This window comes from Daphnia carinata, chromosome 10, assembly GCF_022539665.2.
Source record: "Daphnia carinata strain CSIRO-1 chromosome 10, CSIRO_AGI_Dcar_HiC_V3, whole genome shotgun sequence".
NCBI lineage: Eukaryota > Metazoa > Arthropoda > Branchiopoda > Diplostraca > Daphniidae > Daphnia > Daphnia carinata.
The window spans coordinates 5,845,703-5,860,735 of NC_081340.1; the positions used below are offsets into that span (position 1 = coordinate 5,845,703).

The window sequence follows — 15,033 nt, forward strand, 5'->3', positions numbered from 1 at the left end:
TGGAAGCCACTCAGGTCGATCAAATAGTCGCCTTTCCGATCACACCCCACAAGCCACGTCGTTTACTCCCGACAAATGATGTGACTCCACACCCCACCTCAAAAGTTTCTGCGCGAGCGTTCACCAAATGCTGTATCTACTTTCGTCCGTAAATTTCCTTTGCCCATCGAGTGACAGGAAAGCAGCAAACCAGAGAATTCATTGTTGTACTGTTTAAAATTTTCTTTCTGAGCTGAGCTGTTTTCAAGCGAGAGAGATATCTCTTTCTTTCGTGTTAATTCTTGTCTTCATCTCTTAGGTTCTTCCTTGTGTTACAAATTTCAACTGAAATTACTGTTTAATGCGAGATCAATTTAGATATTAACAGCAGTGCATTCGCCGCGTTTATATTATAGAATACCCCCCAGTTTTCTGTTGCTAGCGTTTCCTTTCTAGGACTGTTATTATCTCTTATCAAGACAAGAAAATACCTTTAAACTTGAAAGATTCAAACAATCTGTTGTCTCAAAGCTGATGTGTATACATTAATGGGAAGGAGAATAAAGGTAAAAATGAGTTATGCGCAAAATAATAAATAATGATACGCAGTTTGCAAACTAAAATATGAAGGCGTTAACTGTTGCACTGGTGCATTGAAGTAAAATACTCCTGTTACAACCTTTTCAATCTTCTCATCTTCATATTACCTATATTCTAGTTTTGAAATAGTCCACCTGGTCACCTGAGATGGCAGTTTTACTTACAAAGGCTGATTCCTGGGACAAAAGTATTACGTGTTTTTGGTGTCACGCTAGGTAACTGTATCTAATTGCATTTCGGATTCCGCTACAGTTGTGAGTTGCCAAGGTAAGATATCTCTACGATCTTCCTTGTTGAATCTATAAATTATTCAATAAAAATAATCAATTTGAGCTATCACTCGAATAATTCCCAATTAAATCAAACTGAGCAAGAGTAAACGTCAAACTGTTGCGGGAACTACTGAGCTAGGCAGGCTTGCATTTCTCTCTTCAGCTACTGAAAATTTGCAAGTAAAAAAATAGTTTCTCCTTACTATTTTTTTTTTCATATCCTGGTACGCCATTTTTATTTGGTCCTCTAGTTAAGTCAAGTTTATATTTTTACAAAAAAAAGAGAATTATATAAAATAAATATGGCGACCTTATGTATGGGGTGAACGTTTAAGATAGCTAGCCTTGTAGCTATGCCAGTTGCTCTAATAGGATTCGCTTCGAGCACATGAGGTATGTAATCATTCTTTAGCTACTTGTATCTCAAACATCCGATGAGATACCTCCATCAAATCTCACTGGATTAACATAACCCATAAAAACAATCAGCCTAGGGATTTCAAGTGGACCGTGAAGTTCAAGTATCTTTCGTAATATAAAATAAGGCATAGTCAGTATCAGTAGGATCTAACATGGCAAGTAGAAGAAATAAATATGGCGTCTGCTGTGTGTCGACCAAACTTTGGATGAAAAAAAAGATACACAAATTTCAATGAACGTAACTTTTCCTGAGAAATACTCAAAAAGTTTTTGATGTGCTTTTGAATCAGTTTCAGACTCCGACGAGGGATGTTAACCCAATGTCGTTTGGCATCGTCAAGCAAAACAAAAAAAAAAGTGTAAGGAGTAGAAAGACCGACACGTACCCACGATATTCAATATGTGTCCAATGGAATACAATTGCATTAGCTTCCAACGCAAGGACTGTGTAAGTAATACTATCTGCATTCTTCCAACACCGTAACAACAACCATTCTGACTTGAAAATCAACAGGAACACAGTGAGTATAAAAAGCCAAGTAAGAGGCAAGTTGAATTCGTGTTGGTTCTGCATTCACTGCGTGAACACGTGTTTACTTGCGGGAACGTCAAGTTTACGCCACTCAGCCACTTCGCCTCCTTTAAGTCGCTGCGTTGACCTGTCTTCCCCAAAAGGTAGACACGTTCGTTAAACCACGGGCTCCGATCTTTCTTGCTGTGTCCTTGCCGATTTCGACCAAAAAAACAACTTCGAACTGGGTAACCTTAATTCATCTTTGATTGCAAAGCCTGATTAGTTTATCACAGTTTGGCATCCAAACACATTCTATACTGTGTGTGTGCAAATGTGAATCTATTTTGTTTTTCTTGTTACAGCCACAATGAGTTCCCCAATGACTCAACCAGGATCACCAGGTATTAGAAATTAAAAATTGTAGCGAAATGTCACAATCATAAAAAAAAGTATATTCGTTAGGCATGTTGCGTCGTTCTATGAGCGGAAGTTCAGGATTAAACAACTTGGCAAAGTCATCAAGTTTCATCCGTCGGAATAACGATCGTGATGGAATGGGTAACAACGTTGGAGTCAGCCCAGGTGGCAGCAACGCAGCTTATCGCGCTTCCTTAGTCTCACACTACGCTGAAGATTTGGATAGACGTCGTCGCGCTGAACGAGCCGTTGAAGATATTCGTACTGATGGAAGTATGGCTTAAACTTTATAGATGCTAATGAATCAAACAAGATCTTGCATCTATGTTTTATCTCTTTTTTAAGTGACTTCTGAAAATCTGAAGATTGATTCGGTTGAGTTGTATTCTCGAGACAATGCCCGTGAACATCGCACTGACCGCTATGAATTGGTTCGGGACACTGGCAGGGTAAACTAAACTTAATCAAATATTATAAACTGTTGAATATCCATCTAACTATAAACTTATCTATCCCGCAATAGGACATTGGTTCATCTTCTTCCATGGCTATGTCTATGTCGATGACTAACATGTCATCCTTGTCGTCGATGGACTATCGTTCACCTTCGTCTTCTTTTTCGACGACCGTTCTTCGTCGTGGTCAGCCATTTTTCATGGCCGTCCGCATGAAGGATCGCAACTTTGATCCTCGTCGCGATATTCTGCGCGCTTCCTTCAGCTTCGGTATTCATCAAAGATACTGACATACGAAGGATTACAACATCAAAGAATTTTCTTTTAATAGGTCCCAACCCTCAGGTGACCAAGGGAACCAAAGTTGTCTTGCCTTTCCGTGTGACTCAGCGGGACTTTAGCCGTGCCCCACAAAAATGGGACATGCGTCTGCATCAACAGGAGGGTTTTAACATCACCTTCCAGGCATATATATTTTTATATTATCCTACTATTTAAAGGCTAAATGTTAAAATGGTTTTCCAGGTCCATATTCCTGCCAACGCTCTAGTCGGACTTTGGCGTGTCAACATCGAAACCACCACGACAACACCTGGAGCACGCGTTGATGAATTCCGCTTCAAGGATGATATCTACATCTTGTTTAACCCCTTCTGCAGAGGTAAGAAAACTAATAATAATAAAATTCAAAAGACATCTTAACAAATGTTCTTATGTATCCACTAGACGACCCAGTTTACTTGGACAGTGAGGATTTACGTCGTGAATACCTAATGAACGAAACAGGAAAGGTGTTCGTGGGTACACATCATCGCCCCAAAGGTCGTCGTTGGGTCTACGGACAGTTCTCCGATGTAGCATTGCCAGCTGCCCAGCTTTTATTGGAACAGTCCGGCTTGAATCCCACTGAAAGAGGAAACCCTGTCCAAGTTGTCCGTGCCATCGCCTCCATCGTAATCAAATTTATCCACGTTTTTTCCTGATAGGAATTTAACGTGCCATTTCTTTGTAACAAACTCATAGATCAACGCCAATGATGGATTTGGTTTGTTGGAAGGCAAATGGGAGGGCTCCTTTGAAGATGGAGTGTGCCCATGGGTATGGACTGGAAGCTCAAAAATTTTCGAGCATTACCTACGAAACGGATCGAAGCCAGTAAAATACGGACAATGTTGGGTGTTCGCTGCTGTAGCTACTTCCAGTATTATGTTAACACTTTAACGCATTAACTCGAGTTCTAAAGAACTTTTCGTATTTTTTAGTCTTCCGTGCCTTGGGTATTCCTTCTCGCCCCGTGACCAATTTCGTCTCCGCACGTGATACCAACCACACCCTGTCGATCGACAAGTACTTCGATGTATTTGGAGATGAAATGAAAGGTGGACCAGATGGGGATAACCAAGATGCCTTGTGGAACTTCCATGCCTGGTAATGTAAAAAAAGCGTCTGTTAGTTCCTTTGATGTAAAACCTAAAATTTTATTGACTGAGTAGGACTGAAGTATGGATGTCACGACCGGATCTGCAAGCCGGTTTCAATGGCTGGCAGGCTATCGACCCAACCCCTCCTCCTCAGTTCTGGCAGAACAACTCCGGGGGTAAGTTTTCTATCAATTTAAATAAATTTTCCCAAGAGATTAACCAAAACACTTTGTGGTTTTCAGATCAAAAGAGCCGCGGACCGTGGGCTGTTGAAGCTTTCCGCCGAGGTCCCTCATCCGTTGAATCCGTACGCCGAGGTGAAGTGGGATTCGCATACGACACCCCATATGTAATGTCCCAAGTGATTTACTAAGAATATCGGAAATTAATTGATAATTTTTCAGCTCTTCGCCGAAGTCAATGCTGAAGTCAGCCACTTCCAAGAGGACGAGACTTCTCACTGGGGATTCAGGAAGATTCGTGTCAACAATTACCAGTAAAATATCAGTCATGAGTTCAATATTTTTGCTTACTAGAGTAACTGTTTTCTCTACAGTGTTGGCCGCATGATCCTAACTAAGCGACCAGGCGCGGACGATGATGTCAGTGATGCCGACGCAGAAGATATCACGAGCCTTTACAAGAACCCCGATGGCATGTCCCGCTATCAAAAGCAAGGCGACGGATGTTTCAACTCCCACTTCAGTAATTGCCTATTGTTTAACAACACTTACATGACTTAATCTGACTTTCTTCGAAAGACCAAGGAATGTCATCGCCATATTTGGAGAGGAGAGACAGAGAAAGGGATAGGGATATGATTCATTACCCTGGCACAGTCCGTCGCCTTAGTATTGCCGATGTCGCTCGCAAACCATGGTATGATGAATCTCGCCATTCAGTTGATCCAGGATCGGCGGCTGAACGTGTTTCATCAATGAACGCTGCCAGAAGCGTTGAGCGATCGCAGCCAATGTTTGACTCTCGCCCAGTTAACGAGGATGTTTTCTTCGATTTGATCGAGCAAGACAAAGTTGCTTGGGGACAGCCATTCAATCTACAAGTTCACATTCAGGTTTATAACTTTCCCACAGTTTTGCGTGTGTCCGTATGTGTGTGTGTGCTTCATGCTTTGATTGATAAATTATAGAACCGTTCCCAAGAAATGCGAACCATCACAGCCAACCTTTCTGCCAACTCTGTCTATTACACCGGAGTTACTGCTCGTCGTCTTGGTCGCAATGATCGCCAGTTTGTCCTTCAACCAGGAGGCCGTAAGTACTTCATTTTCGTGCAAAGCTGAACAAGTTGTAAATGAAACCTTCGAAATTTTAGGAGAAACTTTGCAAATTCGCGTCAGCTGGGACGAGTACCGAGACAAGATTGTTGACTATGGTCACATTAAAATCTATGCTATGGCTACCGTACAGGAAACCAAACAGTCATGGAGCGAGGAAGATGACTTCCAGTTGGAGAAACCCAAGCTGGACATTCAGGTAACTTGCTAAGAAGACTCCACAACTGCTAACAAAAGTTCATCCTCACGTTGTTCTCTTTAGATCCGTGGAAACCCCCAAGTAGGTCAGGACTGCTTCGTAACATTCAGCTTCATGAACCCAGTATCAGTTAGTCTGACTGAGTGCGAGTTCACGTTTGAAGGCCCTGGACTGGTTCGTCCTCAGACTCTCAAATATCGGTGAGTAGAAGTAAATTTTACTTGACGGTGACGTATTTAACAAAATCTGTTTCTAATAGTGATGTGAAACCGGGAGAGATGATCAGCTACGTCCAGAAATTCATCCCACGATTCAGTGGCGAACGTAAGCTTGTTGCCACCTTCAACTCCCGCGAATTAGGTGACATTATTGGCTCACGCCCAATTCACGTTCGGGACTGAAACTCTTTATCCGAACAATGACATTACTTTCATGCTACGACCTGGACCTTGCAACCGACTTGCCCATGGAAAGTGAAAGCAAATTACTTAACATAGCTGTGTGCCCAACTACACTTCCCTAATCCTATTTCATTTATTGTATTCTCTCGACTAACATTTTTAGTAATTATTGTATTCAACTAACCACTGTTTCCTTCTATGCTAATGGTGAAGGCTTTGTTCTTACTGTTATTCTCTTTTTAAGGTGATGGTTTAGACAGCCAGAATAAATTTCATCAAGCAACCATGATATTTTGTTTCTTTTATTTACTTTATTTTTTGTATATAATTGGTCAGAGTATCTTTGTCATGAGTAAAATACCGCGCGAAAGCATCACAATTTCGTTTTTATGTTTGTATCCTTGGCACCATGTTCTTTTTTTTTCTTTCCACATAAAATCGTGAAAGTAGGCTTCCAGTGTAATATCTCTCTAAAATGACGTACCACTAGTAGGATTAGTTTTTAGTTACATCTTAGGGATCCAGATCAATTCAACTTCAGTTTCACAATACCAAAAAATGCGCGTTATTTGGTAACCAGACGATTAAAACATATCAAAAGAACAGTTTGGAGTGTATTCTCGTGTTGCAAGTAGGCAATACTCTGCTGATACTTTCTTGTTCTGTAAATTTGAAGGGCAGATCAACAAGCTGATAAGAAACTTCTCTGAAAAGCATCAGGCGTATAGTCGCTGATGCATTTTAGTTGTATATATTTTCTTTTTGTGGTCAATCTATTGAGTTTTTTTTACGTTCTTTACCCTCCACTGTCAGCAACTGAACTGGACCAGCCAAGCTTACAAACAAAAGGAAGGGAGAGATATTTTGGCGCGAGCTGACAAAAGAGTTAAGACGCAGTGATAGACAACCATGATAAAAGAGCAGTACAAAAAAGCACGTGGTGTAAGACACATCATCTCATGAGGCCACGATTGCATAACGCAAAAGATACTTGCAGACAAGCATGAAGCGTAGTTTGTTGGTTTTTGGGTATTCACGCTGTGGCATTAGTTTTTACACTCGAGAGCATTTGAAAGCAAAATAATATCCATTGTTTCTGCAGTCGTATTACGTTTTGCTGATAACAATGAAGTACGACTCGGATTACCGTTGGTCTTTTTTGTTAGACTGTTCTGCAACACATTCGGTAATACGAGGACTTGTTACCATTTTTGATCGGCCATCATGATTCTAGAGGGAATTTTCACACTCATATCCATTACATCTTCAGGTAATACTTTTCAATTTTACATGGAATATGGCACATTAAAAACTATTGCTATTAACCAGTACTTGATTAGTGTATGTCCACATCAAAAGTGGATACTTTCCTCACCTTTCGAAGAAGTTGCCAAAATCTAACTAGTTTTAAAAAAACAATAGATTGGTAAGAATGTTTTAAAAACAGTGGATTGCAACAAAGTTTGATGTTATGCATGCCAACAATTCTCTATAGTTAACAAAAGAGTGTTAAGCAAACATTTATTTTTCACTCACACATAAAGTTTAACAAGGTCTAGTATTATTAACACATTTATATAAACAAATGAATTGTTATATTAACAGGTTATAACTGAATCCCACCATGTTTCACACTGCCAAGCACGACGAAGAAACTGTGCTAGGCAGCAACAAAGGAAACAAGGGTGACAACAAGAATATTGGATATGCAACCTCACCATGTCAGCCAAGTAAAGTAATATAACCCTTTTTTGTTTCCGTACCGTAGCTATAACTCACGTATGACTTAAAATCAACGGAGCGTACAACAAGAATAAAAGGCGAACGAAATCAGAATTTGAATTCGTGTTGGTTCTGTAGCAACAGCGAGAACAAGTCGTTGGTCAAGGGCTCGTCCGAAGCACCCTAATCTTCCTTTTTGTCATATTCCAGTTGAGACATTGCTTACTTGTCTTCCCCAAAAAGGTAGACACGCTTGTTAAACCACGGGCTCCGATCTTTCTTGCTGTGTCCTCTCTGATTTCGACCAAAGAAACAACTTTGAACTGGGTAGGTTGAAAATTATTTCTAACTATCTAGCATCCTTGTCCGTCTTACAGATGGACTCGATTTTTTAAATTAAGGTTTTCTGTTCCATTATTTGCCTTTACGTACTTGTTCCTATTTATAGAGAATTATCAAGAATTTAAAACAAAAGAAACCATAACTTAAATTCTTATTTGATATCCGGTGTTGCAGAGAAAATGCGTCGAAACGGTCAGCCAGGTAACAACGCGCACAATTCATTTACGACTTAACAAAGCAATCAAAAGAAACCAAACTTTCCAAGTAGAATTGCACTTGCGTGTTTTTGCACATGTGCGGAATTACCTAGTTCTCATAATAAATAGATTAGTCCTAAGGTGAATGAATTATGGGCGTTCACCCTGCACTCTCGTTGGCGTTTAATTAAAGATACTTTATTTTCTTTGATAATGGTGTCTAAATAACCCCTTTGCATTAACAGGCACAATGAGTTCCCCGATGGCACAACCAGTTTCTCCAGGTAACCACGAAATACGCTACAACGAAATTTGAACTTAAATTGATGTTATCAACTAAATACATTTAGGTATGATGCGTCGTTCGACTTTAACGCAACAAGGATCTCCAGGTAATCGAATCTCAAGCATTATGTTTGATGGTTCTAGAATCTATAATAAAAATGTTTCAGGAATGTTACGTCGTTCCATGAGCGGCAATTCGGGACTGAACAACTTGACCAATTCCTCGAGCTTTATTCGTCGGAATAACGATCGTGATGGAATGGGTAACAACGTTGGAGTCAGCCCAGGTGGCAGCAATGCAGCTTATCGCGCTTCGTTGGTGTCCCACTATGCTGAAGATTTGGATAGGCGTCGCCGAGCTGAGCGAGCTGTTGACGATATTCGCATTGATGGCAGTAAGTTTATTCGTTTGTACAAGTTCAGTCATCACAAGATAACTTAAATATTTTAAACTTTTATTATGAAAGTGTCCTCGGACAACCTCAAGATCGATTCTGTTGAATTTTTCTCACGAGACAACGCCCGTGAACATCGTACAGACCGCTACGAATTCGTCCTCGATAATGGCCGGGTATTTTGAATTTTACGTTGATCCTTTTAAAGTGCACACCAATTTCTCGTTTTAAACAAATAGGACCTTGGATCTTCGTCTTCCATGGTTATGTCGAGATCGATGACTAACATGTCATCCTTGTCGACGATGGATTATCGCACATCCTCATCGTCCTCAACGACCGTTCTTCGTCGTGGTCAGCCCTTTTTCATGGCCGTTCGCATGAAGGATCGCAACTTTGATCCTCGTCGCGACATTCTGCGCGCGTCTTTCAGCTTCGGTATTTATTGAAGATATTGATGTGCGAAAGATAGTTACGAAAAACATTGTGTTTGGTAGGTCCCACTCCACAGGTGACCAAGGGAACCAAAGTTGTCCTTCCCTTCCGCATGAATCAGCGCGAGTTCACCCGTGCTCCGCACAAGTGGGACATTCGTCTCCATCAGCAAGAGGGTTTCAACATCACTTTCCAGGTTTGTATTCATCTAAACCTATGCCGGAAGGATGAAGTTCATGTGTCCTTTGTTTGATAGGTCCATATTCCAGCCAACGCCCTTGTCGGACTCTGGCGTTTAAATATCGAAACAACCACTACGACACCTGGAGCACGCGTCGATGAATTCCGTTTCAAGGATGACATTTACATTTTGTTCAACCCCTTCTGCCGAGGTTGGGTTCCTTAAACGAATATAAAGCCTAGTTGCTAATACTTATGCACAATTATAGACGATCCCGTGTACTTGGACAACGAGGAATTGCGCAAGGAGTATCTTATGAATGAATCAGGAAAAGTGTACGTAGGTACCCATAACCGACCTAAGGGACGCCGTTGGGTCTACGGACAGTTCTCCGATGTAGCTTTGCCTGCAGCTCAACTTTTACTGGAACAATCTGGCCTTAACCCAACCGAAAGAGGCAATCCCGTTCAAGTTGTCCGCGCCATTGCCTCAATCGTAATAAAGTTTTCATCGCGTTTTACTTTATCAGATGCGGATTTAATGTGTATCTTTCTTTAAACATCTTAGATCAACGCCAACGATGGCTTCGGTCTGATGGAAGGCAAATGGGAGGGCTCATTCGAAGACGGTGTTTGTCCATGGGTATGGACTGGAAGCTCTAAAATCTTCGAGCACTATTTACGCAATGGATCCAAACCAGTGAAATATGGACAATGCTGGGTGTTTGCGGCTTTGGCTACTTCCAGTATTTACATTTTCTGATTTGATACTAAGGATCTTATTAATATTTTTATGCTTTTTAGTCTTCCGTGCCTTGGGTATTCCTTCTCGCCCCGTGACCAATTTCGTCTCCGCACGTGATACCAACCACACCCTGTCGATCGACAAGTACTTCGATGTTTTCGGTGATGAGATGAAGGGAGGCCCAGATGGCGACAACCAAGATGCCATGTGGAACTTCCACTCATGGTAATATTACATAAAGGATTGTATCCTCTTACATAAATATCAACAATATACTTGCTTATTGACTATAAAGGACTGAAGTATGGATGTCACGCCCCGACCTTCAAACCGGATTTAATGGCTGGCAAGCAATTGACCCAACCCCTCCCCCTCAATATTGGCAGAAGAACTGTGGTGGTTAGTGAATATTTTATTCGTTTTCCTTAGCTTTCGGGGAAATGAAACATTTATAATTCGTAGATCAAAAACACCGTGGACCCTGGGCTGTTGAGGCCTTCCGTCGCGGTCCTTCTTCCGTCGAGTCTGTTCGTCGCGGTGAAGTTGGATTCGCCTACGATACCCCATATGTAAATTAAATAAGAAACAAACATTTAACGAAGGGACAACGTCAAAAATACTGTTTTTCTAGCTATTCGCGGAAGTCAACGCTGAAGTAAGCCACTTCCAAGAGGACGAGACTTCTCACTGGGGATTCAGGAAGATTCGTGTCAACAATTACCAGTAAGTAATAATCAGTGCAGTTTTCAAGAACGCAGTTTAACTTCTACATTTCAGAGTTGGCCGGATGATCTTAACCAAGCGACCCGGAGCGGACGACGACGTCAGCGATGCGGACGCCGAAGATATATCTAGTCTTTACAAAAGTCCTGATGGCATTTCCCGTTATCAGAAGCAGGGCGACGGATGTTTCAACTCGCTCTTCAGTAATTCTAAAATAATAGCATAATAGAATAGTTAAAAACGTTCACTTCAATCATAGACCAGGGAATGTCTTCACCATATTCTGATTTGAGAGATCGCGAAAGGGACAGGGATTTGAAGCATTATCCAAGTATGTAAATTTCTTGTTATTTCTTAACTTCCCTGCACCTTAACATTATCTGCAATTTTCCAGCGGGCTCACCAGCAGAGCGTTTGTCGGCCATGAATGCTGCTCGCAGCGTCGAACGATCTCAGCCAATGTTTGATGTTCGTCCAGCCCATGAGGATGTTTATTTCGACTTGGTAGAGCAAGAAAAAGTGGCCTGGGGACAGCCGTTCAACGTCCAAATTCACATTCAGGTATGGTTTAATAAAAATTGCCTTTATTTTTAGATCCATGAGTAAATTACACCCTATTTTCAGAACCGTTCGCAAGAAATGAGGACTATTACGTCGATCCTTACTGCCAATTCTGTATACTACACCGGAGTCACTGCTCGTCGCCTTGGCCGCAGCGATCGCCAGTTTGTTCTTCAGCCCGGAGGCCGTAAGTAATTATCCTTTGCGTAAGGTTGATAGTTTTTAACACCTGCGATGCAATTAGGTGAAACTCTGCAAATCCGTGTCAGCTGGGATGAATATCGTGACAAAATTGTTGACTATGGTCACATCAAGATCTATGCTATGGCATCCGTACAAGAAACCAAGCAGTCTTGGAGCGAGGAAGATGACTTCCAGTTGGAAAAGCCTAAATTGGATGTCCAGGTTAGCAAAGCAGCCGTGTAGATGCCTGCTTGACGAAGTTTTATTTATTTAAATATTGTTGGTAAAATATTCCATTCAATTATGCTTAGGTCCGAGGAAATCCTCAGGTTGGCCAGGATTGCTTCGTCACATTTAGTTTCATGAATCCTATTTCCGTTACCCTAACCGAGTGTGAGTTTACTTTCGAAGGACCTGGCTTGGTTCGCGCCCAGACTGTGAAATACCGGTGAGTTTCCAGATCGAACAGGAAGTACACCACTAGCATATTTTAATAATTCAACTTTAAAATCTTTCAGTGACGTGAAACCTGGAGAGATGATCAGCTACGTTCATAAGTTCATTCCTCGCTTCAACGGTGAACGTAAACTTGTTGCCACTTTCAATTCTCGTGAATTGGGTGACATTGTCGGCTCTCGCCCGATTCATGTTCGTGACTAAGGTAAAATTTCACAGCACTGTACTAAGAAACTTCATCGAAATCATGATCTTGACCCTGAAACGGACTTGGACTTGCCTACGGAATTTTTTTTGCAATTAGTCAAATAACCTATCTCTTTCTCCGCACTTCACACCCCTGTTGCATTCTCAGGCGCTCAAAAGTGACTGATCAATCTTGTTATTTTAATCGCATTCACTTTATGTAAAGGTGTAGGTGTTTCATTTCAGTATATCTTTTTGACTTCTGGGCGATGGTTAATCGGTTTGAATAAAATTTCATCAACTAGATCTGATTGCACTCTTTTTATTCTTGTTTTAATGCATATTCTGGTTTAAGCTACCATTTTTTCCCCTAAAAACCATTCAGTTTTTAGCTAGGACAGATTTCAGAATGGAATCGGGAATGTTCATTGTTTGATCATCCACTAAGACGATGTCAAACTCTTCTTTGTATTTTGCCAAACGTTCTTCAATCTGGATTTAAACAAAGTTTATTCCTACTTAACTGTTTACTAGAAAACAAAAATTTGTAGTTTTTAAGTGTTACCTTGTCGTTGAGAAAACCAATTGTGAGAATCGTACTCGGCGGTTCGACACCTTTAGACATCTGAAGATCCCCAAGTGAGTCTCCCATCAGTATGACGTTATGGCGATGTGAAAGATCTTGAAAATACGTGGACGAATGAGGAACTGACGATTCATTTTTGTTGTACATATGGATCAGCTTGCCAGTGAACTTAACTAACTTTCCCTCAGCATCGAATGTCATATAGTTCGAAATCACTTTAACATTATCCTGTGTTAGATTGTTGGAAAGCAACGCTTCGTCGATCACATCTCCTACGCCAGCTGAAAACACTAATATGGGAATACTTGCTTCATTCAAATCTTTCATGAACTGCAATGTTCCATCTCTATAACAAGGTACAGTGATTGGTTAATTGGATAATTCTATTTAGTCAGCTGTATGCTAATACCTGAATTCGATAGGATTTTCTTTTACCATCAAAGCAAAGTCACACTTGAATAAATTGCTATTCTCTAAGAGCTCATGAGCACCATCATACCATTCAATCATTAGAGGAATTTTTTCTTCTACAGATATGTTTTGGTCTATTTCAATAGGGTAATACCTGAAATGGACAGACACAAAGACAAATTTTAGAACAGCACTATTTTTAAAAAATTAAGTAGCCGAGTACTTATTAAACATTTCACGGCTTTTCACTTTGAAATGTTGAGGCAATTTTGAATAGCTTTCGACAACTCCTTGATTTTAGGAAGTAAATTAAATCCAATGTTACATATTAATAAATTTATTCATTTTAGATCTATTTTACCATGGCAAGATAATTTTCTTATCCCATTGGTGTGAAATTTTGTCAAAGTAAAGTCAAAATCTGCAATCACCTGTATGTTAATTAACCAGTAAAGCCCAAAATGATAAGGAATAGTAATTCAAATTTTACTTGTAACTTCTCATGGCCTCCAACAATCAACTGGGTTACTTTTTCTCCTACAATTTTCCAATCCTTGATGTGAACATGACTTAATCGCAGATTGGGAACCTAGGAAGGTTACATTTTGGAACTTGATTAGAGTCTAGACTTTAACCTTTTCACCACAAGGACAGTTTTATGTTTACTAAGCGAATGACGTCGTCCATTATTTTTACTATGTGAAGGTGTAGTGGTGGCCTACAGATTTGAAGACCACGAGTCCCCAATGAAGAAAGTGAATATCTAATTGCTTTCACGGTTCTTTCCACAACAACCCTGCGAAGAAAACTAGTATTGGTTATCAGATTCCTCAACAAACTCATGTAGTTTATTCAAAATGCAATTCGTTTCGCATTACAACAGTTATTGTCTTGAAAGCTTTGCCATGCATATTAGTAAGATGTATTCAAATGAAATAACCAAAGCAAACCGCGTAATTAACAATGAACTAAGGTATCGTCTGCTACGGCTGCTCTAGGCAACTACATTATCATTGGGTCACCACTAGGGCTCGGCCCCGCGACGATCGGGCACGATTTTGACCGACCCGCGCGGTTTTTTTTTTTAAAGGACAAACCGGTGCGGTTCGGTTTGCCGTTTTTTTCAAACATATTGCACCGCGGTTTGACGGTTTGTACCCGCAGTTTGTACCCGCGGTGTAAACTGCGGTTTAACACGGTTTGCACCGCCGATTTACGGTTTGCATTGAACAAAAAATCAGTAACAGATTTTGTCGCTAGATGGCGGGAAGATCGACCAATTTTCGATCGCGATGCCTTCAAGTGTGATCGGAAATTTGATTCATAACAAGTTGCTGACCGCCATTACGCTTACAACAATTAGTGATAATTACTTGATTTGGAATTTCAGCAAAATTTCAAAGAAAAATATTTAATGGCGGTTCAAACCGGTTTTGCCCAGTTGCAAACCGAAAACCAAACCGCAGTCAAAAATGGCCAAACCGAAGCGACGGTTTGACGGTTTTTAAATGAAAAACCGCGGTTTGCACCGATCATAGACGATCGGGGCCGAGCCCTAGTCACCACATCACACTTGTCATGATTCAGTCCAGGTTTTATTTCATCAAAAGTTGCACAAACCTATGTTTGTCTTTTGTTTTTTGAAGCGCGC

The 15,033-nt window shown here is 40.7% G+C and overlaps 4 protein-coding genes and 1 long non-coding RNA gene across 8 annotated transcripts in view; 2 read left to right on the forward strand and 3 right to left on the reverse strand.

Moving 5' to 3' along the window:
• The window catches only part of LOC130696484 (2-oxoisovalerate dehydrogenase subunit alpha, mitochondrial-like), a 55,797-nt gene extending 50,405 nt beyond the window's left edge, over nucleotides 1-5,392 (reverse strand). Inside the window, exon 1 of the mRNA XM_059497265.1 lies at nucleotides 5,387-5,392. The gene's annotated coding sequence lies outside the window, so the exon portion shown is untranslated. The remainder of the gene's footprint in view (nucleotides 1-5,386) is intronic.
• The window catches only part of LOC132088390 (uncharacterized), a 65,154-nt gene extending 55,597 nt beyond the window's left edge, over nucleotides 1-9,557 (reverse strand). Inside the window, exons 1-2 of the long non-coding RNA XR_009421937.1 lie at nucleotides 9,541-9,557; nucleotides 2,966-3,115 (exon numbers count right to left, since the gene is read on the reverse strand). This is a non-coding gene — a long non-coding RNA (uncharacterized LOC132088390). The remainder of the gene's footprint in view (nucleotides 1-2,965; nucleotides 3,116-9,540) is intronic.
• LOC130701259 (hemocyte protein-glutamine gamma-glutamyltransferase-like) lies at nucleotides 1,822-6,262 on the forward strand. 2 transcript variants are annotated; one of them, XM_057523221.2, is made up of 19 exons: nucleotides 1,823-2,030; nucleotides 2,148-2,186; nucleotides 2,248-2,475; nucleotides 2,548-2,651; nucleotides 2,726-2,927; nucleotides 2,989-3,122; nucleotides 3,183-3,318; nucleotides 3,384-3,610; nucleotides 3,681-3,858; nucleotides 3,920-4,085; nucleotides 4,151-4,254; nucleotides 4,321-4,427; nucleotides 4,483-4,574; nucleotides 4,635-4,783; nucleotides 4,840-5,153; nucleotides 5,229-5,352; nucleotides 5,414-5,574; nucleotides 5,638-5,774; nucleotides 5,834-6,262. In XM_057523221.2, exons 2-19 carry the CDS (start codon nucleotides 2,153-2,155, stop codon nucleotides 5,973-5,975), a joined length of 2,739 nt encoding a protein of 912 aa, XP_057379204.1. In that variant the 5' UTR covers nucleotides 1,823-2,030; nucleotides 2,148-2,152; the 3' UTR covers nucleotides 5,976-6,262. The 2 variants fall into 2 exon arrangements, with proteins under 2 accessions (XP_059353228.1, XP_057379204.1); XM_059497245.1 differs by having other exon boundaries at nucleotides 1,822-2,030; nucleotides 4,151-4,427.
• On the forward strand, nucleotides 7,811-12,691 carry LOC130701245 (hemocyte protein-glutamine gamma-glutamyltransferase-like). Its single transcript, XM_057523206.2, has 22 exons — nucleotides 7,811-8,024; nucleotides 8,214-8,240; nucleotides 8,482-8,520; nucleotides 8,587-8,628; nucleotides 8,689-8,916; nucleotides 8,989-9,092; nucleotides 9,156-9,354; nucleotides 9,414-9,547; nucleotides 9,608-9,743; nucleotides 9,801-10,027; nucleotides 10,100-10,277; nucleotides 10,336-10,501; nucleotides 10,572-10,675; nucleotides 10,739-10,845; nucleotides 10,908-10,999; nucleotides 11,054-11,202; nucleotides 11,259-11,330; nucleotides 11,394-11,560; nucleotides 11,624-11,747; nucleotides 11,805-11,965; nucleotides 12,055-12,191; nucleotides 12,262-12,691. Exons 2-22 carry the CDS (start codon nucleotides 8,219-8,221, stop codon nucleotides 12,401-12,403), a joined length of 2,730 nt encoding a protein of 909 aa, XP_057379189.1. The 5' UTR covers nucleotides 7,811-8,024; nucleotides 8,214-8,218; the 3' UTR covers nucleotides 12,404-12,691.
• A 64-nt stretch (nucleotides 12,692-12,755) lies between these two features.
• On the reverse strand, nucleotides 12,756-14,376 carry LOC130701251 (7-methylguanosine phosphate-specific 5'-nucleotidase A-like). 3 transcript variants are annotated; one of them, XM_057523213.1, is made up of 8 exons: nucleotides 14,261-14,376; nucleotides 14,049-14,178; nucleotides 13,873-13,971; nucleotides 13,744-13,813; nucleotides 13,606-13,672; nucleotides 13,381-13,536; nucleotides 12,951-13,317; nucleotides 12,756-12,877 (listed from the first exon to the last, which is right to left on the reverse strand). In XM_057523213.1, exons 2-8 carry the CDS (start codon nucleotides 14,067-14,069, stop codon nucleotides 12,767-12,769), a joined length of 891 nt encoding a protein of 296 aa, XP_057379196.1. In that variant the 5' UTR covers nucleotides 14,070-14,178; nucleotides 14,261-14,376; the 3' UTR covers nucleotides 12,756-12,766. The 3 variants fall into 3 exon arrangements, with proteins under 3 accessions (XP_057379196.1, XP_059353251.1, XP_057379195.1); XM_059497268.1 differs by having other exon boundaries at nucleotides 14,333-14,351; XM_057523212.2 differs by lacking the exon at nucleotides 14,261-14,376 and having other exon boundaries at nucleotides 14,049-14,250.
• Between the last annotated feature and the right edge of the window lie 657 nt (nucleotides 14,377-15,033).